At 52.6% G+C, this 24,123-nt stretch overlaps 1 protein-coding gene across 1 annotated transcript in view; it reads right to left on the bottom strand.

The window, feature by feature from the left end:
- Positions 1 to 644: 644 nt before the first annotated feature.
- The window catches only part of CUNH1orf127 (chromosome unknown C1orf127 homolog), a 33,786-nt gene continuing 10,307 nt past the window's right edge, over positions 645 to 24,123 (bottom strand). The window contains exons 3-12 of the mRNA XM_033228404.1: positions 20,934 to 21,062; positions 18,720 to 18,859; positions 12,600 to 12,638; positions 11,503 to 11,640; positions 10,910 to 10,994; positions 9,205 to 9,401; positions 8,236 to 8,359; positions 3,852 to 4,042; positions 1,888 to 3,085; positions 645 to 917 (exon numbers count right to left, since the gene is read on the bottom strand). Coding sequence (XP_033084295.1) covers positions 1,895 to 3,085; positions 3,852 to 4,042; positions 8,236 to 8,359; positions 9,205 to 9,401; positions 10,910 to 10,994; positions 11,503 to 11,640; positions 12,600 to 12,638; positions 18,720 to 18,859; positions 20,934 to 21,062 — 2,234 coding nt within the window. The 3' untranslated portion in view covers positions 645 to 917; positions 1,888 to 1,894. The remainder of the gene's footprint in view (positions 918 to 1,887; positions 3,086 to 3,851; positions 4,043 to 8,235; positions 8,360 to 9,204; positions 9,402 to 10,909; positions 10,995 to 11,502; positions 11,641 to 12,599; positions 12,639 to 18,719; positions 18,860 to 20,933; positions 21,063 to 24,123) is intronic.

Raw genomic sequence — 24,123 nt, 5'->3', positions numbered from 1 at the left:
AGCCTCCCCGGGGCCGGAACAGTGCCTGGCACCACCGAGGAGGCGCTCCATAAACCTTTGTTGAGTGGTGGAGTCCCAGACACACACTGTGAGAAGGCGACTGGGAGGCTAGGGCCCTCCCGCATGAGCCTATGGCATCAGTGCTGGGCTCTAACCACTGACCCCACCAGCCTTTGGAGATCATCGGCCTCCAGCCATGGGCTCCTGTGGGCCTCCTCCGGCTCAGGCCACCCAGCCCAGTGTCCAGGGTGGTGGCCAGAGACTCAGGCCTCCTCCCACTGGCTTTCCCTCTAGGTGTCAGGCTTCCCCAGGCATGGGGGCCGCCGTCCCAGGGCAGCGGCTGCCCGCAGGGGAACCGCCTGGTAGGGCTGGTGGGGGCTGGCCTTGAAGTCACGGCTCCGATTCGAGAAGGGAAATCATCTGAGCTTTTAAAAAATTAAATGGAGTCAGTAATTTGATTTCAGAGAGAAGCTGAAAACCTCGTAATGGCAGGAGCAGCTCAATCTCGTGGTGAAAAGGAAAAGCCTTAAATGGGGCTATTAAGCTTTTGCCTGGGACGGATCTGCCCGGAGAGGGAGGAGGAGGGTGCGCAGAGCGGGGAGAAGTCTTCTTCGAGGTGGGGACCGTTTATCAGCCAAGACAACCCTGATTACTTATTTATTTATTTCTTGTTCCGGGCGGGCGTTGCCGACGGTCTCCTCTTCTTGGCTGCATTTCAAATCCCACTTCCAGTGATGGGTCGGCCTGGAGGTGGGCGTCTGGGGGACCACCCTCCCAGGGAAGCACCGAGTGAGTGCTCTTCCGGCCAGAACACTGTCCCCAGCCACAGATGGGCATCGAAGCCAGGGAGCCTGGGGGCAACTGGGTCACTGAGGGTCACCAGGGCCGTCCTAGCCAGCAGGGTACCAGCTGCTGCCCTGGAATCCAGAGGAAAGGAGTGATGAGTAATGAAAACAAAGCAGTGACATCCCATTATCCTCCCCTGGAGTCCTTTAGAGACCTGGGGTCATGGCACCCCAAGGCCTGGGGAGGGGGTAAACACCAAGGGTTCGTATCACCATCACCAGCAACCCCCAGAGATGTCTGAACCATGGCTCAGGCCCGCCATGCTTTCCTGGGCCTGCAAGCATCCCCTCTGCCTGGGCTGGGAGGTAGATGGTGAAATGATCATCATAAGAACGGCTCTCGAATTCTGGGCGTGCTGGGTGTCATGCTCCGTGAGGAGGATGGTGATGGTGTAAGATTGCCGCAAGAACGGCTCGAGTTCTGAGCGCATTGGGTGTCGTCCGGCTCCACGCCGAATGCTCTATGTTCCTTTCCCACCCAACCCTCAACGGCCCCGTCGGAAGGAACTATTACCATCCCCATTTGACCCATCAGGAAACTGAGGCTCAGAGAGGTGAGTGCCTTGCCAAGGTCACACAGCCAAAGAACAGAGGAACTGGGACTTGAACCCTAGCTCCTGGCAGGCCTGGCTACAGAGCCTGTGCCTTACCCTGATGCTTCCCCACCTCTGACAGCAGAGCAAGCCCAGAAATGCAGCTGGCAGGGCCAGGGAGAGATGGGGGGACACTGTCCTGCACTCAGCGCCTCTTCCCTCGGGGAGGTCCACGCAGGCAGATGGCCTGCCACTTCACCACTCCCTCTGGGTTCCATGGCAGCAGCTGGTACCTTGCTGGCTTGGATGGCCCTGGTGACTCTCAGTGACCCAGTGCCCCTGGACTCCCTGGCCTAGATGCCCAGCTGTGGCTGAGCACAGCGATGATCTGGGCGAAAAGAGCACTGGGCTTCCCTGGAAAGACGGCCCCCAGCCCCCACCTCCAGGCTGACCCATCGCTACCTCCCACCCTTTGCACTCCACCTCCCCAGGGTGCACCCAGGACTCACCCTGGAGTCACCACGGATACTCAGCGTGGGGCCTCTCAGGAAGCCCCTCCACACTGTCCTGAAGCTCAGGAGGCCTGTGGCTTTCAGCAGTGGGGGCCAAGGTGGGCCCTGTCAGCTCCTGCTGGGGTGAGGCCCCCCGGCCAGCCGGGAAGGGGTGTTCAAGCTCCACCAGGCTGGGTAGCGACTGTCCTGTGGGAGCCCACGGGCTCAGGGTTTGCGTGGACAGAGGGTTGGATGCATGTGCAGCCCCCAATTCCTCCTGGCCCACAGAGCCAGGGGTACGCTCCAGGTATAGGGCCTGGTCTGACCCTCCTACAGATGAGGTTTTGGGTGTCAGAAGAGCTGCCGGGCGAATGAGTTCTGCTGGCAGAGGTTCCATAGGAAGAACTGCCAAGGGCGCTGCCGGCCTCACCCTGGGCATCCCAGTGAGTTCGGGTCCTGAGGCCCCGGCACAGGCACTGGGGTTTGGCTGCCTCACGCTTGGGGTGGAGAATGTGGCATCCCTCCCCAGCAGGGTGGAGAGTCCTGGCCCCTCCATGTCCTCGCTTGGCCCTGAGGATGAAAGGTCCACGCATCCCCTGGCCCCCTCCCTGGGGAAACCAGGCCCAGTCTGGCTCAGCCTCTCCACCTCTATTCCAGAGGATGTTTCCTGGGACTCTCGGGGAGAATGGTGAGAAACCAGTGCCTCTGCCGCCAGCTGGGCCCGCCAGGGCCTCGTCAGTGGCTGGAGCTCCTCGCTGGCTTGGCCGGGCTCCCCCAAGACGGGCTCAGGTGCAGCCATATCCCCCCTTGACAGCCCTCTCAGCAGGAGGGGACTTCCTGGAGACTGGGCGGGGTCCTGCTCAGGCCTCACAGTTCCTAGACCTTCAGTCAGGGTGACAGATGGTCCCGAGACCAGGAGCGATTCAGACTGTTCAGGCCTCAGGGCTGGCGGTGGAGAGGAGGCATCTGAGGACACAGGCAGGGTCAGAGTCGGGTGCACTGGCAAGACTGGAGGTGGCTGCCAGGGACTAGCCTGGACACCCTCTACAGGCTCCGAGGGGAGCGTGACAGGAGGCGTGGGGTGTCCAGGGAACCCCACTTCCCCTGGGGGAGCCTGGAGACCTCGCTGAGCTTGCATCACTCTGGGGAAAATGGAGGCAGATGTCTGGCCTCTCCTCGCTGGTTTGGCTGTTTGCAGCAACGGTCCAAGTCCCTTCTTCATCAAGAGAGAAGTGGAGACAGAAAAAGCATCAGAAATAAGAACACATGGGCTCTGGCTGCCCTGAGAATCTCAGCCCAAAGATGGGTTCGAGGAACCGGGTGCGGTGGCTCACGTCTATAATCCCAACACAATAGGAGGCCAATGCAGGTGGATCACTTGAGGCCAGGAGCTCCAGACCGGCCTGGCCAATATGGTAAAACCCCATCTCTACTAAAAATACAAAATTAGCCAGGCGTGGTGGCACGCACCTGTAATCCCAGCTACTCAGGAAGCTGAGGCAGGAGGATCGCCTGAATCTGAGAGGTGAAGGCTGCAGTAAGCCAAGATCGTGTCACTGCACTCCAGCCTGGATGACAGAGCGAGACTCCATCTCAAAAAAAAAGAAGAGCTGGAGGAAGCTGTGGCCTCTGGGTCTCCAGTCCTATGGTGTGCCTCAGTTTCCCTGCCTCCATTTGTGTGCATAGCTGCTGACACCCCCGCTGCCTCCTTTGGCTGTGTCTCAGGACACTGGGAGGTTGCTGTGATCCAGGCTGACAGACGAAGGGGGCTGCCCTTAGGTGGGAGCTCTTGGGGGCCCAGCTTTCTCTGGGAAATATTCTGAATTTGAGGAGGTGACATGGTTGGGGATCACAGTGGGGCTCTCTTTGGAAGAACGGTGGTGAAAGAGAAGAGCCTCAGGCCCAGCTGGGTCTACCGATACCTCATGGGGACCCGACTTTTTGGAGGAAACTGTGGGCAGGGGATGTAGCCATAGACTTGCCTTGGCCAGCGCATCAGAAGGCTGGTGCGGGAGGTCCCAAGAAAGCCATTCCTGGGCAGCTGGTCCTGCAGCCCACACCTGGGAGGAAGCAGCAGATGGCACTCTTGCTGGAGGGGTCTCCAGTCCTGGGGATGGCGGGGAGGGAGTGGCCCTCCGTGTAGCAGTTGAGGCAGGCGACTCTGTTCCTGAACCTTCCAGAGGGAAGACAGAGGTCAGCCTTCCTCCTAAGGAAGCAAAATCCTCCCAACGGCCTGCTGAAGGGAACGTGAGCGACCCGTTTTCCACAGGTGGGGAATGGAAGCTTGGGGAGGTCAGATGCACGCCCTGGGCTGGGAAATGTCCATTTGCCGAATTTCACAGTCCTCCCACCTGGAGTCCTTTTTGAGACTATGTGGACATCAAGATACCTTTTTTTTTTTTTTTGAGATGGAGTCTCACTCTGTGGCCCAGGCTGGAGTGCAGTGGTGCAGTCTCAGCTCACTGCAACCTCCACCTCCTGGGTTCAAGTGATTCTCTTGCTTCAGCCTCTCGAGTAGCTGGGATTACAGGTGTGCACCACCACGTCCAACTAATTTTTTTGTATTTTTAGTAGAGTTGGGGTTTCACCATGTTAGCCAGGCTAGTCTCAAACTCCTGACCTCAAATGATTCGCCCACCTTGGCCTGTTAAAGTGCTAGGATTACAGGAGTAAGCCACCATGCCCGGCCCATTTTTTTAAAATTAAATCACAGAAATTCAGATTTCTGCAAGGGGCACCTGGTCCTGACTCCCTATCTCAGCTTCAGTGCCACCAGCTGGTTTCATCTTTGAGCCATTTCCTATTTTGAGGTCAAATACATTGGCCCAGCCTCAGAAACCACAGAGAACCGGAGAGTGCTCCCTGCCCGACCACCTTTCAGGTTAGACTCAGCCCAGGCAGTGTAGGCATTCCAGGCCGATCACGCTTTGTCAAATGCGGGAGAGGAGGTACAGTGCAGGGTGTTCAGCAGGACCCCCGGCCTCCACCCACCAGATGCCGGTAGGATCCCCCGAGTCACGACAACCAAAAATGTCTCCAGATGTTGCTAAGTGTCTCCTGAGAGGCAAAAATCGCCCGCAGTTGAGAACTGCTGGGTTCGCGCTCGCAAATTCTGGCCCGGGGGTCACATACAGCCCTTGGACATGTTTGACTCGGCCTGCAGGGTGTTTGAACTGTTTTTTAAATTAACCAACAACATTTTAAAAGCAGGAGTTCTTATATAACCAGGTTCTCGTGGAAAACCAGATTTGGTTACATGGACCTGCCTCCCTGCAAGGTAGGATCAGCTCCAGCCAAGCAAGGCTGCTCTACTTAGAGGGACCTGGTGGCTGCAGGTTCCCAGGAGTCTCCACCACTCCCTGCCACCTCCCACACTGAGTTTTGCTGCCTTATCCTCCCACGCCCAGGCCCTGGGTGTTCTTATCCTCCCCACTCTCCCACCGCTGACATTCCCTTCCCCACCCCTAGAGGCATTTCCATCCGTGAACCCAACTTTAAAATGTAAAAATAGGCCAGGCACAGTGGTTCACACCTGTAATCCCAGCACTTTGGGAGGCCAAGGCAGGAGGATCACTTGAGTCCAGGAGTTTAAGAACTGCCTGGGCAACACGCATGATCCCATCTCTATAAAAATATTTAAGGCCAGGCACAGTGGCCCACGCCTGTAACCCCAGCAGTTTGGCAGGCGAAGGCGGCCGAATCACCTGAGGTCAGGAGTTCAAGACCAGCCTGACCAACATGGTGAAATCTCGTCTCTACTAAAAATACAAAGATTAGCCAGGCGTGGTGGCAGGCACTTGTAATCCCAGCTACTCGGGAAGCTGAAGCAGGAGAATCGCTTGAACCTGGGAGGCGGAGGTTGCAGTGAGCCAAGATTATGTCATTGCACTCCAGCCTGGGCAACAAGAGACTCTGTCTCGGAAAAAAAAAAAAAAAAAATTTAAAAACTAGCTTGGTATGGTATCTTGTACCTATAATCCCAGCTACTCGGGAGGCTGAAAAAGGAGGATCCCTTAAACCCAGGAGCTCAATGTTATGATGAGCTTTGATTGCACTATTGTACTCCAGCGTAGGCAATAGAACAACACCCTGTCTCTTATAAAAAAAAATATATATATATATGCGCACACACACATACACACACATATGAAAACAGCTATATCTAAACCATATCTAAACCATCTCCTAGATTTCTCCAGACCACTTAAATAATCAGGATTTGTCCTATAGGTTCTAATTACTTTTGGGGTCAGGGAGGAGGAAGATTTTTTAAAAATCTCTACCCACGGGGAGTTTAGGCAATTCCAGCATATATTAATAGTCCAACACATTAGTCCATATATTTACAAAAGAAAAATGTTATCTGTGTAAAATATTTTTTTTAATTCCTGGTGAAAATTCAAGCCAACAAGCATTTATGAAGTGCTTACCGAGGGCAAGGTGGCAAGATAAGGCCCGTCAAGAATAAGAAGCCGAACAGGGCACAGCCCCTGATCTCAGGAATTCATACTAGAGGGAGAGACAGGAGCGTGCACCAATAACTATAATAAGAATAGAAAGATCTCGAAGCTGCAGGGAAGCTGCAGGGGAGGTGCAGGGGAGGTGTGCTGGGAACCGGGGAGGGGAGAGATTCATTCTGGTTGCTGATGTTAAATTAACAAAATGAGGAAGAGAACATTCTTCCCCATGTAAATCTTTCCAGAGAGGCCAAAAAAACTCTTCCTAAAATGTTTCTATTGCTGTTGCTGATCTATTTTTATGCTGTATTCCGTATCTTCCTATCAAGGACCTGCCCTCTCATCAAAACCCAGGATAAAGATCATTTACTCTCTGACATCTCTCCTGAGTCCACCTGCCCTCATAATTCTCTGGGAATTTCTTTTTTGTTGTTTTTTTTGTTTTGTTTTTGTTTCTGTTTTGAGACGAGTCTTGCTCTGTTGCCCAGGCTGGAGTGCAGTGGCACAATCTCAGCTCACTGCAACCTCCACCTTCCAGGTGCAAGTGATTCTCCTGCCTCAGCCTCCCAAGTAGCTGAGATTACAGATGTGCACCACCATGTCCAGCTAATTTTTGTATTTTTAGGAGAGACAGAGTTTTGCCATGTTGGCCAGGCTGGTCTCAAACTCCTGGCCTCAAGTGATCCTCCCACCTTTGCCTCCCAAAGTGCTGGGATTACAGGCGTGAGCCACTGCGTCCGGCCTTTCTCTGGGCATTTCTTATCTCCCCTTCCAGACTGAACGCTGCTTGAGAGCGAGAACCGAATCCAGCAGCCTCTGTTCCCACCTAAGCCTTGCATGGGGCCGCATACACCGTGACTGCTTAGTGAATATCTGTTGGATAAAGTTCTAGCCCTCCCTTTCCAAGATTAATGTCATCACTGCAGCAAACTGTTAAAATAAAAACAGCCAAAATGTGTAAAAATTTTCAAGAAACATTTCCATTTTTAGCAGACTGTCAGAACTCACCCCCCATCCCGCCTTTTTCTTTGTTTCTAATTCTGAATTTGGGGCTAGCTGTGGTAGGCAGTCCCCCTTTTAATCTTTAAATAGAGTTCTGAACATAATGACATTTTTGTGCAGCACTGAAACATCATATCCTCGTGACGGGCAAACTTGCACTATTAACATCTGAGTTAAATCTCCTTCGCGTCTGTCTTTGATTGAGGACAGTTAGGAAGTAAAAGATGAAAGTGATCGACATCGTTTGTGAATTATGTGCATTTCCTTGTGCTGTATTTCAATGGGTTTTGCTCCTGGTGGTTTTGCGTGTGTGAATACCAGGTTGTCCATTAGCAGAGCTTTCTCCGAAAACCCCATCCCAGCATCCTGGCATGAAGACATACACCAAGTTTAAAATAAGGTTCCTCTTGAGCTGAGAAACAAGTCGCATTGTGTCGTGCTCTTTGCCAAGGACACTGATCTGTCTACCAAGTGACCTGAGGAACGGGAGCCCACGCAGAGAGAGTGGATAAATGGAAATAGCTCCTCTTGCTGTTTCAATCCTCAAAATAGGTACTGGTATGCCTATTTTCCAGATGGGAAAACTGAGGCTCAACATGGTTAGGTAACTCATTGAGGTTGTGCAGTTCGTTAGGAAAGGGATGCACCCCCATCTGCCTCTCCTGTCCCCTCCCTGGCAGACTTCAGGGCCAGGAACCACATCACCACTCAGTTCTCATGACACTGTTGTTCTCCTGCCAGTTCCAGCCAGTATGTCTGACACCTCACTTACCTTGTAGGTGTGGGACCTGTGCGGTCCAGGGAGTGAAACATTGTCACAGAAGAAAGAACCCCAGGGCCAAGGAAAGAGGGTTTGTGCAGTGTATACCTGTTAGCAGCAGTCACACCCTCATGGTGCCTCACTCACCCACACACTGGAAGAAGCTCTCCACCGTCCAGAGGACTGGGGCAGCCATCTCAGCAAATTGCAGGCTCAGGTCTACCCTATAGAAAGCTTGTGTTCCCGGGGTTCCTCCGACTTCTTGGCATCGCTGTGAGGCCACAAGAAATTAGTTTTACATTGGCTGGGCACAGTGGCTCATGCCTGTAATCCCAGCACTTTGGGAGGCTGAGGCAGGCAGATCACGAGGTCAGGAGATCGAGACCATCTGGCTAACACAGTGAAACCCCGTCTCTACTAAAAATACAAAAAATTAGCTGGGCGTGGTGGCAGGTGCCTGTAGCCCCAGTTACTCGGGAGGCTGAAGCAGAAGAATCGCTTGAATCCAGGAGGAGGAGGTTACAGTGAGCCGAGATCATGCCGCTGCACTCCAGCCTGGGTGACAGAGCGAGACTCCATCAAGTGAGAGAGACAGAGAGAGGGAAAGAAAGAAAGAAATTAGTTGCACGTGGCAGGGGGCATCCCATGCCCTGTGGCTGTCCCCTGATGGGGCTACCTTGGTAAGAGTATGGGCCTGAGGGGCATACATGGTGAAGTCCACTTTCAGCCAGTGCCACAGATCTACCCTCCATGTTTCTTTCTTTCTTTTTTACTTTTATTTTTTGAGACAGGGTCTCACTCCCATTGCCTAGGCAGGAGTGCAGTGGCACAATCACAGCTCATTGCAGCCTCAACCCACTAAGCTCAAGCAATGCTCCCACCTCATTTTTTAATTTTTTTGTAGCAATGGGGTATCACTATGTTTCCCAGGCCAGTTTTGAACTCCTGGACTCAAGTGACCCTCCCGCCTCGGCTTCCTAAAGTGCTGGGATTACAGGCATGAGCCACTGTGACCAGCCTACCCTTCACGTTTCTGACCGCACATGGCATTGGTGAACAAAGGAGAAGGGCCTCAGGAAGAGAAGGGGCAAGACAGAGATGCCACCGGATATTCACCTGGACCTGGAGCACCCCGGCCGCCGGGATGCTGACCACAACAAAGTCCTTGTTCTCAGTCACCATAAAGATGTTGGACTGTTGGACTCGGAGGAATCTGAGGCTCAGGGTTTCCTCAATGTAGGAACCTCTTTTGACTAGACCCAGTCTCTGCTTGGGGATGTGAACTAAGACCTCCGACTCTGGCTGGAATGACACTGGAATGGGAAGGACACAGGACACAGAAAAAGACACACTTTGCAGGCTCGTGGACAAATGAAGTGGTGGTGGGCCTTCGCCCGGGGCCACACCTGTGGCCAGCACAGCACACTTCCCCAGTCAGTGACAGCAAGTTACTTGGTGTCCCGGTATCACTGCCTGGGCTGAAACTTAGCTGCACAGATGAAGAAGAGAATAAAAAAAGACCATCCCCAAATACCTGACAGACCTTGCCACTCTGGAAAGGCCCGTCTGCATCCTGATGGAAGCAGATGCCATCAGGGAAGCTACAGAAATGGCTCTACTGAGACCGTCTTCAGCTTCGGTGACCTAGTCCAGTGCCCCTTCCATTTCCAAAGCAGCTCTTAAGTAATACAGCTCCTAGGCCGGGCACGGTGGTTCACACCTGTAATCTCAGCACTTTGGGAGGCCAAGGTGGGTGGATTACCTGAGGTCAGGATTTCAAGAAGAGCCTGGCCTACGTGGTGAAACCCCATCTCTACTAAAAACACAAAAAATTAGCTGGGCGTGCTGGTAGAAGCCTGTAATCGCAGCTACTTGGGAGGCTGAGGCAGGAGAATCGCTTGAACCCTGGAGGTAGAGGTTGCAATGAGCCGAGATCGCGCCACTGCACTCCCGCCTGGGCAACAAGAGCGAAACTCCATCTCAAAAAAGAGAAAGAAATACAGCTCCTATCAGTTGTTTACACTTTAGCAAGAATTTCACTGTGTCAGGCTCTCGGGGGTACATTTTAAGCCAGTTCTGCAGCTGCTAATGGAAGCGTCTGCCTTTACATAAAGGGATTTGAAACATTGTGAACAGGGAAAGAGATGTCTCGGGGCTCATCACGGTCACCGCCAATGCCTGAAAATCCCCAGAGCCCTGATCCCGAAACTCAGTCCATGATAAAATTCTATACAAATGGAAAGTCTAAACCACCTCTAATCTACCCACACAGGATGAAGCCTTTGATCCACCTAATGTTGCACACCAAGTTCTTTGAAGTTAAATTCCCCAGAGGTAGGAAGTGGTCTTCCAGATTCCAGACCTCTTTATATGACATAAGACCCAGGGCAGTGGTGTCACTCCAGGCTGAACAAAACAGTTATCACATAGATGGCCTAGATCAGGAGTCCCCACTGCCCTCAGATCACGGAACCCTGGAGGGTCTGACCAGGCTACACGCTCTCTCCCGTCTCTGTTCTCAGAGGCCCTGGGGCCAGCTTGGGTGCTCCCAAGAGTCTGCAGACCCCAAGTTTGCAGGTCTGTAGTAGATGATTTTACTTTTCATTCACCCCACATCCCACCTCTACTCCACACATCTTCCAGCAAAAGCAAACTTCTTTTTGTCCCAAGCATTTCAGAAATGCACAGCCAAGGTTGAGACTGAGGAGAGGAGAAGTGGGATGAGACAGAGGGGATTAAGGTGCCCAGAGGAGGGAAAAAACAGAGACAAGAATGTGATGAAGTCGGAAAGGTGGACATTAGGGGCACTGCTGGGTCTTACCCGGTGGGCAAGCAGCTTCTAAAGAATAGGCATGGTGACCGCTCACCAGCCATAGTGGCAGGAGCTCAGCAGAGGTGTTCAGCACCTGGGGAGGGAGGAAGGTCCCCACTGAGGTCTCCAAAACTGCTCCTTCCAGACGCAAACTCCCACTACAGGGGCCCCCTCTCCCACCTTCGAACTAGTCTCTGAACTAGAGCCCCAAGTGTTACAAAGCCTAGGTCAGGGACTATTGCGCCGATGCAACCAGGAACTATTATTTAGCTGAGATATTTTTAGCAGGAAGCGAGCTCAGAGCAAATGTCATGTGAGCCGTCTTCTCTTACACGGCAACTTTGGGCTATTTAAAGAGATGGTAATTACGCTCCTGCCACCATGATCAGGACGAGCTGAATGCATGATTGCAGGAGCCCCTCATCTGCAGAGCGGAGCACTTCACGCTAATGGGGACCAATTTTCGAAGGCGCCTGCCTAAATCTGTCCAGTCTCACAGGTGGACATTTGACTTGTCACTGGAGGGGTGGCAACCTGTTCTTCTGGGTGCTATGCCCCAGAGGCCCCCCACCGCCTGGCAGGGCCTGCTGCCCACCACTGACCTCCCACTTCTGAAGAAGTCCTTGTCTCGGGCTTTGGACGGTGACAGTGGTGGCATTGATGTCCACATACAGTCCCATCAGGCTGGCGTCTTCAAGAGAAGCCACCAGCTCCCCTCGAAGGGACAGCAGCCATGGAGTCTGGAGAAACAGGACACGTTCACAAACCATGTGGCCAGGGAGGCATGGTCACTAGGAGTCATGGAGAAGGGACACTTGAGGGGTTACCTAGGAAGGTAACAGGGTCATGGGGAGGATGAGCTAGGCCAGGAGGCAGGACGGCAGGCCACTCGGGGAGGAGTGTCAACCAGATGCTAGCACGCTCATACTTTAGGGGAGGAGGTCCCTTGCAGGGGTGCTTGGCACACAGTAGGTGTACAACGCAGCTGAAAGAACGAACACACAGTTACCCCTAACAGCAATGCCAACCAGTCGGCCCCTGTGCCACCCTGGCTGGGCACAACTGGAGTCCTGTCCTTGGCTCTGTTTGCCACCCTTTAGTGGGACATGGGAATGAAGGCCTTGAATAAAGGTGAGGGCCAGATGCGGGGAGAGGGGTAGGGAAGGGTCCCTAGCTCCCATCTCAGGAAGACTGGCAGGAGGACGTCAGGAAGACTTGGGGAGGTCAAGCTCACTGACCCCAAATACTCAAAGGGATGTGAAATGGAGAAGAGGGACTGGCTCCTTCCGGGAGGCTTCGGGAAACACTGCAGGGACCGGCAGAAGGAAAATTTGGGAAGCACTTGTGCAACGTGGAACAAGCTCCTTACAAAGGAACAAGCCCCTGTCACTGGAGACTTGGCAGAGAGAATCTTAGCACGGGAAGGACCTTAGAGTCTTCCAACCCAGCCTCCCACCCAAAGCTGGGGTCCCCTCTTCCAGGTTCTTCTCAGATGGCCTCAGGCCTCTGCCTGGAGGGCACCAGCGGGAGCTTCAAACTTCGGCTGGCAAGACCTGGTCCCTGAAGAGTCCGTACCATCCACTACACTCTCCGGAGGACAAGCAAACTCAAAAGCTGCGTCCGAGCATTCTGAGCACCCACCAGGCCTGGCAGAAACTTCCAGAGAGTTGTTCCTGCTACTCCAACCGGGCCCACTTACCTGTCTATTGTCGCTCCGCAGGGGCAGGGGCCGGGAGACCTGCAGAGACAAAGAGGAAGCAATGTCTCCTGCAAGCAGTGAGCAAAGGTGAGCAAACATCCCTGCCTGTGCCCATCAGCGCCGGCAATTACCCCAGCAGGAGGCGGGTGAGAGAGCTGTGCCGCCGGCTTGTTTGCTCATTAAGACAAGAAAATCATTTATGTTCTGGGACTCGAGTGTCAACAGACGCAGGGAAATGTCGCTGCCTCAGCTGCCACCCTGGGCCTGGCCAAGGGGGCAGCTGGGGTCCTGGGCGCAGCTGGTGAGGCCAAGAGCGGGTGTGCATGGGGCCAACGCTGCTCAGAGCCCGCTTCCATGGGGGCTGTTTCCTAGGCCTCTTGTCTTGTTTTTTCCCCTAGATCCCAATTTCTTCCTCGCCCTTTTTCTTTCCACTTTGGATCCAACTAGCAGAAGTAGAGAGTGAGGGCTTCTACCTGTGCCCCCCAATGGCACCATTCTTAGAGGGTCCAACCATCCTGGTTCCCCAGGACTGGGGAGGTTCCCCTGATGTGGGGCTTTCAGTGCTAAAACTGAGACAGGCAAACCGAGACAGTGGTTTCTCATACCACGCCTGAGTCTCACGGCCATTGCGTAGGGTGGCACCATTCTCCCGTTTCACAGACCAGAGCCCAAGGTGATGGCGTGGGCAAGGGACCTTCCCCAAAACCCCTCTGCAGCCAGTGCCACCCCACCCAGGTGCTCTCTCAAGTCTCTCTACTTTCTCCGACTGCCCCTTTGCCTTTGCGTCAGACTTGGCCAGGGAGGTTGTGGCACTGGACAGAGTCACAGACCAGCAGAGGGTCCCTCAGAGATCATCAGACCCCCTCTCCTACCCAATACAGAATGGGGAGACTGGGGCCAGAGCAGACTGATTCATCTTGACAGCTCCCCAACTCAAGGCTACCCACCTCTTCTCCCCAGGGACAGACAGGAGCTTCCAGAAGCAGAAAGGAGTGGGTGGGGCCAGGAAGAGGCCCCCCACCACCATGCAGCCTCCCCAGTTGCCTAGGTCAGCTGTTCCTTGGCCCCAGAGAGCCCATGTGGGCAGCAGGCTCAGGCGGCCCACAGGGAGCCCCTCGGGTGAGCCCTGTGATGGCCTTGCCTTTAGGGGATGCTGTCTGCCCTTGGGGAGCAAATCAGAAGAAATGGAGAAGATGTCCACAAGGTCTGGCAGGAGAATGAATAGGATGCGGCAATTCCCCAGCACCAGCCAGAGTTGCACCACGGTGCCCCAGCCCATCCCCCTGCCGAACCGGGAGGAAGGCGGAGGCCCCCAGAGGCCAGACTGTAAGAAGGAGGGAAGCAATTCTGCTAAATGAAGGAAGGGAAGGCCAAGCACAGTGGTTCATGCTTGGAATCCCAGCACTTTGGGAGGCTGAGGTGGGTGGATCACCTGAGCTCAGGAGTTCGAGACCAGCCTGGGCAACATGGTGAAACCCCATCTTGACTAAAAATACAAAAAGAAAGAAAGAAAGAAAGAAAGAAAGAAAGAAAGAAGAAAGAAAGAAAGAAAGAAAGAAAGAAAGAAGGAAGGAAGGAAGGAAGGAGGAAGGAAGGAAGGAAGGAAGGAAGGAAGGAAGGAAGGAAGGAAGGAAGGAAGAAAATTAGCCAGGAGTGGTGGCGGACACCTGTAGTCCCAGCTACTCAGAAGGCTGAGGCACGAGGTTCACTTGAACCCAGGAGGCAGAAGTTGCAGTAAGCTGAGATTGTCCCATTCACTCCAGCCTGGGCGACTCTGGCCAGAATGAGACTCTGTCTCCAAAAAAAAATTACAAAAAGGAAGAAGGGTAAATGTGACAAGTGCACAGCCAAAATGCACCGTGTCCTTTAAGTCGCCATGAGGAGGCTATATTTAGGGCCCATGGACATTCTGCAGGAGCTCGGGTAGCCTTCACTGGGAGTAATCGCTAATCACTGCATTGAGTTTACGGGTGCCCCTGGGCACACTTAACCCAGGGCAATGAATAGTTATTGCGCGGCCTCCCGCTCGGGGCCTGTGGGCACGCTTAAGCAAGCTCGCAGATCACTGCGAGCAGGGCACGGCTCGGGTACACCCTTGGGCACCCTGTGCCATCAGCGGGGAGAGGCAGAGTATTAAATATCTATGTGCCCTGTGCCCACAGCTGCATTTAGCCAAGGGCAAGGCCAGTGAAACGGCTTTAATTAAAACTTAATGCAAGTTCAAGGTGCAGCCACGGAAGTGGCGGCTGCAGAAGTCACCAGGAATGAATCAGTCAATTCGATGAGGTTCTCAGATGGGGGAAGGGGTTGGAGGGGAGGCGGGGGCAGCAGAAACCCGCCTCTGTTCCTCGTGTTCTGCCCACCTCTGTGCAGCTCTGTTCAGGGATGCAGAGCACCCCTCCCCCGACCCGCTCCCACACCTCGGTCAGTGAAGGATGCCAGGGACTGGGGCATTGGGGCATCTGGGCTTCAAGGGCAGGACGATGGAGACCAAGCGGGCGCCCCGGTCGGGAGTCGCCCAGGTCGGGAGTCGTTTCTGCTTTTCTCAGCGATTCGCCCCAGTGTCGGGTGATGCCGGCAACACCGTCCCCCTGGCGGCGGCTTCCAGAATCACAGGCCCAGTGCAGAGGGAGCAGTGATCAGCCCCGGGATGTCAAACAGGTGCCCTGGCAGCCCTGCTTGGGGATCCCGGGGTGGGGCCCCACAATTCTTAGGTGTACCAACACCAGCTTTGGTGTGGCCACTCTGAGCCCTTAATAAAGGCAGGTGGGCAGAGGAAGACCCCCCCGCTCAGCCCCTTCTCCTTCAGGTGAAGAAGCAAAGCAGCTTTAGAGTCCAACACGGCAGTGAGCCGGGCTGAGCGGAGATGAGCCCAGGTCTTCTGAGCTGGGCTGGTGCAGGGACCCTTCCCACCACAGCACACTCATTTTTGAAGCTCAGATCAGATAAGAAGAAAGCGATAAGCTCTTCCTGGGGCAAGTCACGCCTTGGTCATATCTGTTCCCTCAGCACCAGCACAGGGCTGGGCATACAATAGATGCTCAATAAATGTTTGTTGGGGCCAGGTGCGGCCGCTCACGCCTGTAATCCTAGCATTTGGGGAGGCCAAGGCAGGTGGATCGGTTGAGGTCAGGAGTTCGAGACCAACCTGGACAACATGGTGAAACCCCATCTCTACTAAAAATACAAAAAAATCAACTGGGTGTGGTGGCGCATGCTTGTGATTCCATGAGAATCGCTTGAACTGAGGAGGCAGAGGTTACAGTGAGCCAAGATCACACCACTGTACACCAGCCTGGGCAACAGAGCGAGACTCTGTCTCAAAATAAATAAATAAATAAATGCTTGCTTGTTGGATAAATGGTGTTTGTCATCAGCAGCCTTTTCACTCCAACCTCCTCCTCTCAGTTCTGACTTCCTCTCCTTTCTCTTCCTCCTTCCTTCCTCCTCCTCTTCACAGGCAGAAGATGCCCAACCAAATCCCTCAAGCCAAATCTAGCACTTTATTTGAGCTGTGCAGTGCCTACAAAGTTAAAGTGACTTGGCCGGGCGCAGTGGCTTACACCTGTAATCCTTGCACTTTGGGAGGCCGAGGTGGGTGGATCACTTGAGGTCAGGAGTTCTAGACCAGCCTGGCCAACATGGTGAAACGCCGTCTCTACCAAAAATATAAAAAATTAGGCTGGGTGCGGTGGCTCATGCCTGTAATCCCAGCACTTTGGGAGGCCAAGGTGGGCGGATCACAAGGTCAGGAAATCGAGACCGTCCTGGCTAACACAGTGAAACCCCATCTCTACCAAAAATACAAAAAATTAGACAGGCGTGGTGGCGGGCGCCTGTAGTCCCAGCTACTTGGGAGGCTGAGGCAGGAGAACAGCGTGAACCCGGGAGGCAGAGCTCGCAGTGAGCTGAGATTGCGCCACTGCACTCCAGCCTGGGCGACAGAGCGAGACTCCATCTCAAAGAAAAGAAAAAATTAGCCGAGTATGGTGATGCATGCCTGTAATTCCAGCTGCTCGTGAGGCTGAGGCAGGAGAATCCCTTGAACCCTGGAGGCGAAAGTTGCAGCGAGCCAAGATCATGCCACTGCACTCCAGCCTGGGTGACAGAAGGAGAGCCCGTCTCAAAAAAAAAAGGCCAGGCGCGGTGGCGCAAGCCTGTAATCCTAGCACTTTGGGAGGCCGAGACAGGCGGATCACAAGGTCAGGAGATTGAGACCATCCTGGCTAACCTGGTGAAACCCCATCTCTACTGAAAACAAAAATCCAAAACACTAGCCGGGCGAGGTGGCGGGCGCCTGTAGTCCCAGCTACTCGGGAGGCTGAGGCAGGAGAATGGCATGAACCTGAAAGGCAGAGCTTGCAGTGAGCTGAGATCCGGCCACTGCACTCCAGTTTGGGCAACAGCGAGAGACTCCGTCTCAAAAAAAAAAAAAAAAAAAAAAAACTGAACTTTTTTAAATTAGAGGATTTCACATACAATTATAGACTTCTAGTTTATCTTGAAATGTTGGAAAATCTGGCAAAATGGGGCTGGAGTGGAGTGCAGCCTCAGCTCCCTCTGTAGGGGGCCAGGACCGCAGGTTGTGCCTGTTCCAGCATGCCCCAGCCCCTACCATGTGGCCTGGCTCAAAGCCCAGCTCTGTTGCTACCAGCTGGCAAGTCTCCTAATCTCTCTCTGCTTAGTTCTCTCACCTGCAGAATGGGGATCAATATAGAACCAACTACACAGAATCACTGTGAAGGTGAGATGAGTTAATATTTGCAAAGTGAGTAGAATGGTGCCCAGCACAGAATGAGCCATATATAAGTGTTTGCTGGGCCAGGCGTCGTGAACCACGCCTATAATCCCAGGGCTTTGAGAGGCCAAGGTGAGAGGATCGCTTGAAGCCAGGAGTTTGAGACCAGCCTGGGCAACACAGTGAGTCTCCATCTCTACAAAAAAATTTAAACATTAGCTGGGCATGGTGTTATACGCCTATAGTCCCAGCTACTCGGGAGGCTGAAGTGGGAGGATCCCTTAAGCTCAGGAGGTCAAGGCTGCAGTGAGCCTGCGTGACAGAGCAAGATCCTGTCTCTTTAAAAAAACAGGCTGGGCGCAGTGGCTCACACCTGTAATCCCAGCACTTTGGGAGGCTGGGGCGTGTGGATCATTTGAGGTCAGGAGTTCGAGACCAGCCTGGCCAACATGGTGAAACTCCGTCTCTACTAAAAATACAAAATTTGCCAGGCATGGTGGCACACACCTGTAATTCCAGCTACTTGGGAGGCTGAGGCAGGAGAATCGCTTGAACCTGGGAGGCAGAAGTTGCAGAGAGCCAAGATCACACCATTGCGCTCCAGCCTGGGCAACAGAGCGAGACTCCATCTCAAAACAAAAAACAAACAACAACAACAACAACAACAACAACAAAAAACACAGCTGATTAAATGAAGGAATGAGTAAAAGTCTTTACTGCCTCCTCTTCAGTCCAGCATGCTCATTTCTGTGGCGGGTTTGGTCCCTATAGATGTTTGGGTTTCTAGCCCTCCCCACTCCCATCCAAATCTTGTTTAGCTTACAGAGGTGCCCCGCTGATGAGAGCTAGAGAGAAACTTGAGTTCAAGGAGCGCACACAGCCATGAAAGAGCTCACAATTGGATCTGGGGCTCAACCTTTCTTCCCTGATGCTTAAAATGTAGACATTGCACCTGATCGTACCTGGGGTCTATAACTTTTTGACATTACCCAGGTCCAAAAAAAAAAACATTCAAACTAGCCAATTTTTTCAATCCAGAGAGAAAGGATACAAAGATGCAATTTTGCAGCTTTGGTGAAACCCAAGTGACCCCCTGAGCCAGCCAAGATGGGAAATCCAGAACCCGAGGTCAGACAGCTTTAATCTCCCCCTCCCCTCCCATCTCACCCCTCCTTGCTCAGAACCAAACCCAGGAGACTTAGCACCCAGCCAGTACCCAGGGATGTCTAGAAGAACGATGCCATACTGCATCTGTAGCTACCACCAGTCTCTCTGGGCCACATTCTGCAGTGCAGGGGCCAGGACCACCTGCCTTGGCCTTTAGAGAGACGCCCAGCCTGGGAGGCCCCTCTGCCACCTCCCAGACCCTCTGAACCCATTACCTGGATGAACATGGGCCCACAGTGGACGCTTTCCTGGCCCAGTCTTGACCTTAGCATTGGACACTTCATTATGTATCGATCATTCTGCTCCAACCTTGTCACCCCTTTCTGAAATATTCTGATTTCCAGCCTGTAATTTGCTTCTGGAAGCAGGGCAAAATTCATGTGTGCAAATGAGAGAGGAAAATACAGTTAGTAGGCTGCAATTATAGGTCAGTCCCTGTTCACAGCAAATAGGATACCATGAACCTGCTAGAAGGTGGGCTTGTGGAAGAGGGATGGGAAATTAAACCAGGGTCGACAGCAACTCGGAGCCTGGGTCTGGCTCTGGAAGCTCAGCCCCTACCAAGGAAGCCCTCCAGGCCAGGGAACATTTGTGGGTTTTGGAAAGGTCAAACCTAGTCAGACAGAATAAGAACTTGCATCCCAATGTCCCTTGACAGTTGACAAACACACTTTATCTCCTTTGATGCCCACCAATGTCTCATAAGGTTGGGCTGTTTTTTGTTTTTGAGACAGAGTCTCACTCAATCACCTAGGCTGGAGTGGAGTGGTGTGATCTCCACTCACTGCAACCTCCACCTCCCAGGTTCAAGTGATTCTCATGCCTCAGCCTCCCAAGTAGCTGGAATGACAGGCATACACCATCATGCCCATCTAATTTTTCTAATTTTAGTAGAGACAGTGTTTCACCATGTTGGCCAGGCTGGTCTGGAACCCCTGGCCTCAAGTGATCCGCTCATCTTGGCCTCCCAAAGTGCTGGGATTACAGGCGTGAGCCACCAAGCCCGGCCAAGCTGGGCTTACGAGACAAAAAATTCTCATTTTACAGATGAGGCAGTTGAGGCTTAGAGAAGGTAAATGACTAAGCCAAAGGCATGTGGCCATTGCTGAGACTAGACGCGAGAGCTGGTCTAGCTCATTCCAGTACAAGGCAGACTTCAAAGATGTCAAACCAATGGGTCCCTCCACCCCTCCCAGACTGCCCTCATTCAGCCACACAAGAAGAACCCAAGTCTAAACTTTGCGGTGGGGCCTGAGAAGGGCGGGTATTGACGGGGCTGTCAGAGAAGGGTGACCACAGAGAGGAAGAGAAAGAGGAGGAGCAGGGTAGTTCCCAAAATTCCTTCCCCCACTCCAGACCACCGACCCACTCGGGAAAAACTCTGGGCTGGGTCAAGGAAGGGAGCACAAAGAAATGGAAAGGGGAAGTGGAGGTGAGGAGAAGACAAGAAAAAAAAAACTGTGAGCCAATCTGTGGGGCTGGTTGTCCCCTTGCAGGACCCCTGGCGTGAAATTTAAGTAACAAGAATGCTGGCACTGAGGCTCATTCCCACCATCTCAACACATTGGGACACCGAGGTGGGAGGACGGCTTGAGCCTGGGAATTCCAGACCAGCCTGGGCAACATGGTGAAACCCCATCTTCTACAAAAAGTACAAAAATTATCTGGGCATAGCGGTGCATGCCTGTAGTCCCAGCTACTCTGGGGGCCGAGGTGGGTGGATCACTTGAGGTCAGAAGCTCAAGACCAGCCTGGCCAACAGGGTGAAACCCCGTCTTTACCAAGTAGTCCCAGCTACTTGGGAGGCTGAGGCACGGGAATCACTTGAACCTGGGAGGTGGAAATTGCAGTGAGCCGAGATGGCCTCACTGCACTCCAGCCTGGGCAAGACAGCGAGGCTCCGTCTCAAAACACAGAAAGGAAAAAAAATACAAAAATATCTTACTTCTGTAAATTTTAGAATCACGTGGTCTCGTGAGCCCATAACCGGCCTGTGCAAGTGAGGGCTGTCAGTCATCCTTTGCAACGCCTCAGCACCATTTATTCACTTCGTTAAGCACTTACTGAGTACCTACTGTGTGCCAGGCCCTGAGGCAAGCCTGTGGGTGTGACTGCCTCACCCCAGAGACTCCAGGTCCAGTAGGAGATGGTGTGTCAGTGGGCACATTGTGAGTCAGTGTTGGCAATGACAGAAGCAGGTCCACTGCACAGAGAAGGGGGGATTCTCAGGAGGACTGCCTGGACGAGGCAGCATCTGAGTTGGGCGGCCTTTTAATATCTATGCCCATAAACTCCATGAAGGCAGAGATTTCTGGTCTCCCTCAGCTCAGTTTCTACAGAGGAATAATGGTGCAGTGTCTCCTTACTTGACATCTGAGCTCAGGCTTAGCTCCTTAAATCTCCCTTAAAAAAAAAAAAATTTCCCAAACCCACCTCTTTCTGCACAAAGCAGGCCGAGTATTGAACTCGAAAAAAGAAGTCACCATCTGAAGCCGGATGCAGGAAGTAGCCACATTTAGCAAGAGAAGAATCCAGGTGGTTAGGGGCCTTCCAGGTGCCTAGAATGAGAAAGGGACAGAAACGTGGGTTGAGCCTGTGGAGGTGGCTTCTCTGGCAGGGTCAGAAATATCAGACTCGCAGGTAGAAACTGCTCTGCCTGGAAGCTTCTTACCTGGAGGGGATAAAAATAGCAGTAATTTTTAAAAGTCTGAAAAGGCATATACCAACAGGAAAGCCCGATGGTTCTTCAATCAAGGTGTATCCAGAATCCGACCCCATCTCCCCACACGAATCCTCAGCTTGTGTCACTGCTGCTGCCTCCTCCCATGTCCCCCAGCTTCCTCCTTTGCCCCTGTTGTGAATATTCCATGCAGTAGCCCGCAGGATCCTGTTCAAAATGTAGGCAGATTGTGTCTCTCCTCTGCTCAGACCTCCTCACTGCCAGCCAGGTGTGGTGGCTCACACCTGTAATCCCAGCACTTTGGGAGGCCGAACTGGGCGGATCACTAGGTCAGGAGTTCGAGACCAGCCTGGCCAACATGGCGAAACCTTGTGTCTACTAAAATTACAAAAATTAGCCAGGTGTGGTGGCACACGCCTGTAATTCCAGCTACTTGGGAGGTTGAGGCACGAGAATGACTTGAACCTGGAAGGCGGAGGCTGCAGTGAGCCAAGATTATGCCACTGCACTCCAGCCTAGGTGATGGAGTGAGACACTGTCCCAGAAAAAAAAAACAAAAAATAAAAAACTCCATTGAGTAAAAAAACAAAACCCTTGAAAGCCTCACGTGACTTGCCCTCAGCTCTCCGACCCTTTTTCCCACTTCTCTTCCCCTCCCTCCCTCTGCTCCAACCACACCAGACCCACTGCTATTTCTCAATCATCCCAGGCCCACTCCTGCCTCAGGGCCTTTGCACTGGCTGTGCCCTCTGCCTGGAACTCTCTTCTGCCAGATATGCGCATGGCTGACTCCCCTACCTCCTTTCAGTCCTTGTGCAAATGTCACCTTCTCCATGAAGCCCACCGTAACTACCCAGTTAACACTCCCCCATCCTGCCTCCTTCACCCTTTTCTGCACACTCCTTGTCTTCTGACTATCTTACTGGCTTATTTGTTATGTTGATTGTTTATTGCCGTCTCGTCAAATGTCAGCTCCGGTTGGCTCACGCCTGTAATCCCAGCACTTTGGGAGGCCAAGGCGGGCGGATCATGAGGTCAAGAGATCGAGACCATCCTGGCTAACACAGTGAAACCCTGTCTCTACTAAAAATACAAAAAATTAGCCGGGTGTGGTGGCGGGCACCTGTAGTCCCAGCTACTCGGGAGGCTGAGGCAGGAGAATGGCATGAACCCGGGAGGTGGAGCTTGCAGTGAGCCGAGATCGTGGCACTGCACTCCAACCTGGGCAACAGAGCGAGACTCCATCTCAAAAAAAAAAAAAAGTCAGCTCCATGTGGCTATGGGTATTTGTCTGTTTTGTTCATTGCTGCATCTTTAGTGCCTCAAGTTATTTCTGGCACACAGAAGGTTCTCAATAAATAGTTGTTGAATGAGGCCGGGCACGGTGGCTCACACCTGTAATCGCTGCACTTTGGGAGGCCAAGGTGAGTGGATCACTTGAGGCCAGGAGTTCAAGACCAGTCTGGCCAACATGGTGAAACCCTGTCTCTACTAAAAATACAAAAAAATTAGCTGGGAGTGGTGGCAGGCACCTGTAGTCTCAGCTACTCGGGAGGCTGAGGCAGGAGAATCACTTGAACCTAGGTGGCAGAGGTTGCAGTGAGCCAAGGTCACACCACTGCACTCCAGCCTGGGCAACAAAGTGAGACTCTGTCTCAAAAAAATAAATAAATAGAAATAAAAATACAAAAATTCGTTTGGCACGGTGGGGGCCACCTGTAGTCCCAGCTACTCCAGAGGCTGAAGCAGAAGAATTGCTTGAACCCGGGGGACAGAGGTTGCAGTGAGCTGAGATTGCATCACTGCACTCCAGCCTGGGCAACAAAGTGAGACTCCGTCTCAAAAAATAAATAAATAGATAAGTAGTTGTTGAATGAGTGAAAAATAAAGAGGGCTATCTCTGGGTAGAGGGATTATAAGCAGTTTTGATTATCTCCTTTGGATTGCCTCTAGTTTCTGTAATTATCTTGTATTGCTTTTGTCATGATTATTTTTAAAGCATTTTTAAATCTCACAGTTTCACTTTCAAACGCTTGACTCGATTGTGCATTTGACGGGAGATGAATACGCTATTCCAGAAAACAGCTCTGGCAGCCTTTCTACGTGGGATTCTCTGGTGACATGCTTTCCTTTCAAAAGCACGCAGCTTCCACCGCTATCTTTAGCAAGAGATCAAGGCCGTGCCTCTGGCGGAGGAAGGCTGTGAAAGGTAGCTCGCTGGGGAAATAAAGTGTCTGAGCTGGATGTGCAAATTGACCTGGATCGTTTTAGTTTTGCATTCACGTTTGCACTTTGTAAATATTTGCCTGGCACCCTGCTGCTCACACCTGCTTGCTGTCCCCTCAAGTTTATGGAAGGCAGCAGGCACCATCATTTCTCCATCCCCACCTGGCGCTGCCGCACGAAATGAAAACTCTCCCTCAAAAGCTACAGGTGGCTCTGACAGCGCCTAAAACTAATGGCCTGTGGCTGGCCGCTGTGACTAATTCTCTGATTATTGGCTTTATGATTTTACGCTTAAAACTTCTTTATAATAACACACAGAAATGTTTAATGGGCTCTATCCAGAGCCATAAAAATTACTTATTGAACAAGTGTTTTAAAACTATTAATCTATTGTTTTCCATTAATAATGGCTCTCCAAAGAACAGGCGACAGCTTAATGTATCCACAGCTTTTCTCCTGGAAAAGTGGCCTTTTAATACACAAATGTCTCTCCCAAGGCCTCCTGGGCTGGCTGGCCAATGGCTGGCCAATGGGTGGTTGGCCCTCCCTGGGCAGATTTAGGCCCTACCGGTCCCAGAAGGTGCTTTAGGAATTTCCAGAATGAGCAGGGTCTCTGGGAGGTCTTCCTAGACTTTGGGAGAGATTGGAAAGCCTCCCTCCTCAATATCTATTATTCTGTGCAAAAGAGAGGAGGAACCTGGGGCCTCGCTTTG

The sequence above is a fragment of the Trachypithecus francoisi genome, unplaced genomic scaffold (assembly GCF_009764315.1).
Source record: "Trachypithecus francoisi isolate TF-2019V2 unplaced genomic scaffold, Tfra_2.0 Lachesis_group12, whole genome shotgun sequence".
NCBI lineage: Eukaryota > Metazoa > Chordata > Mammalia > Primates > Cercopithecidae > Trachypithecus > Trachypithecus francoisi.
Note: the sequence above shows the minus strand (reverse complement) of the source record. Positions and strands in the feature narration are given on the sequence as shown.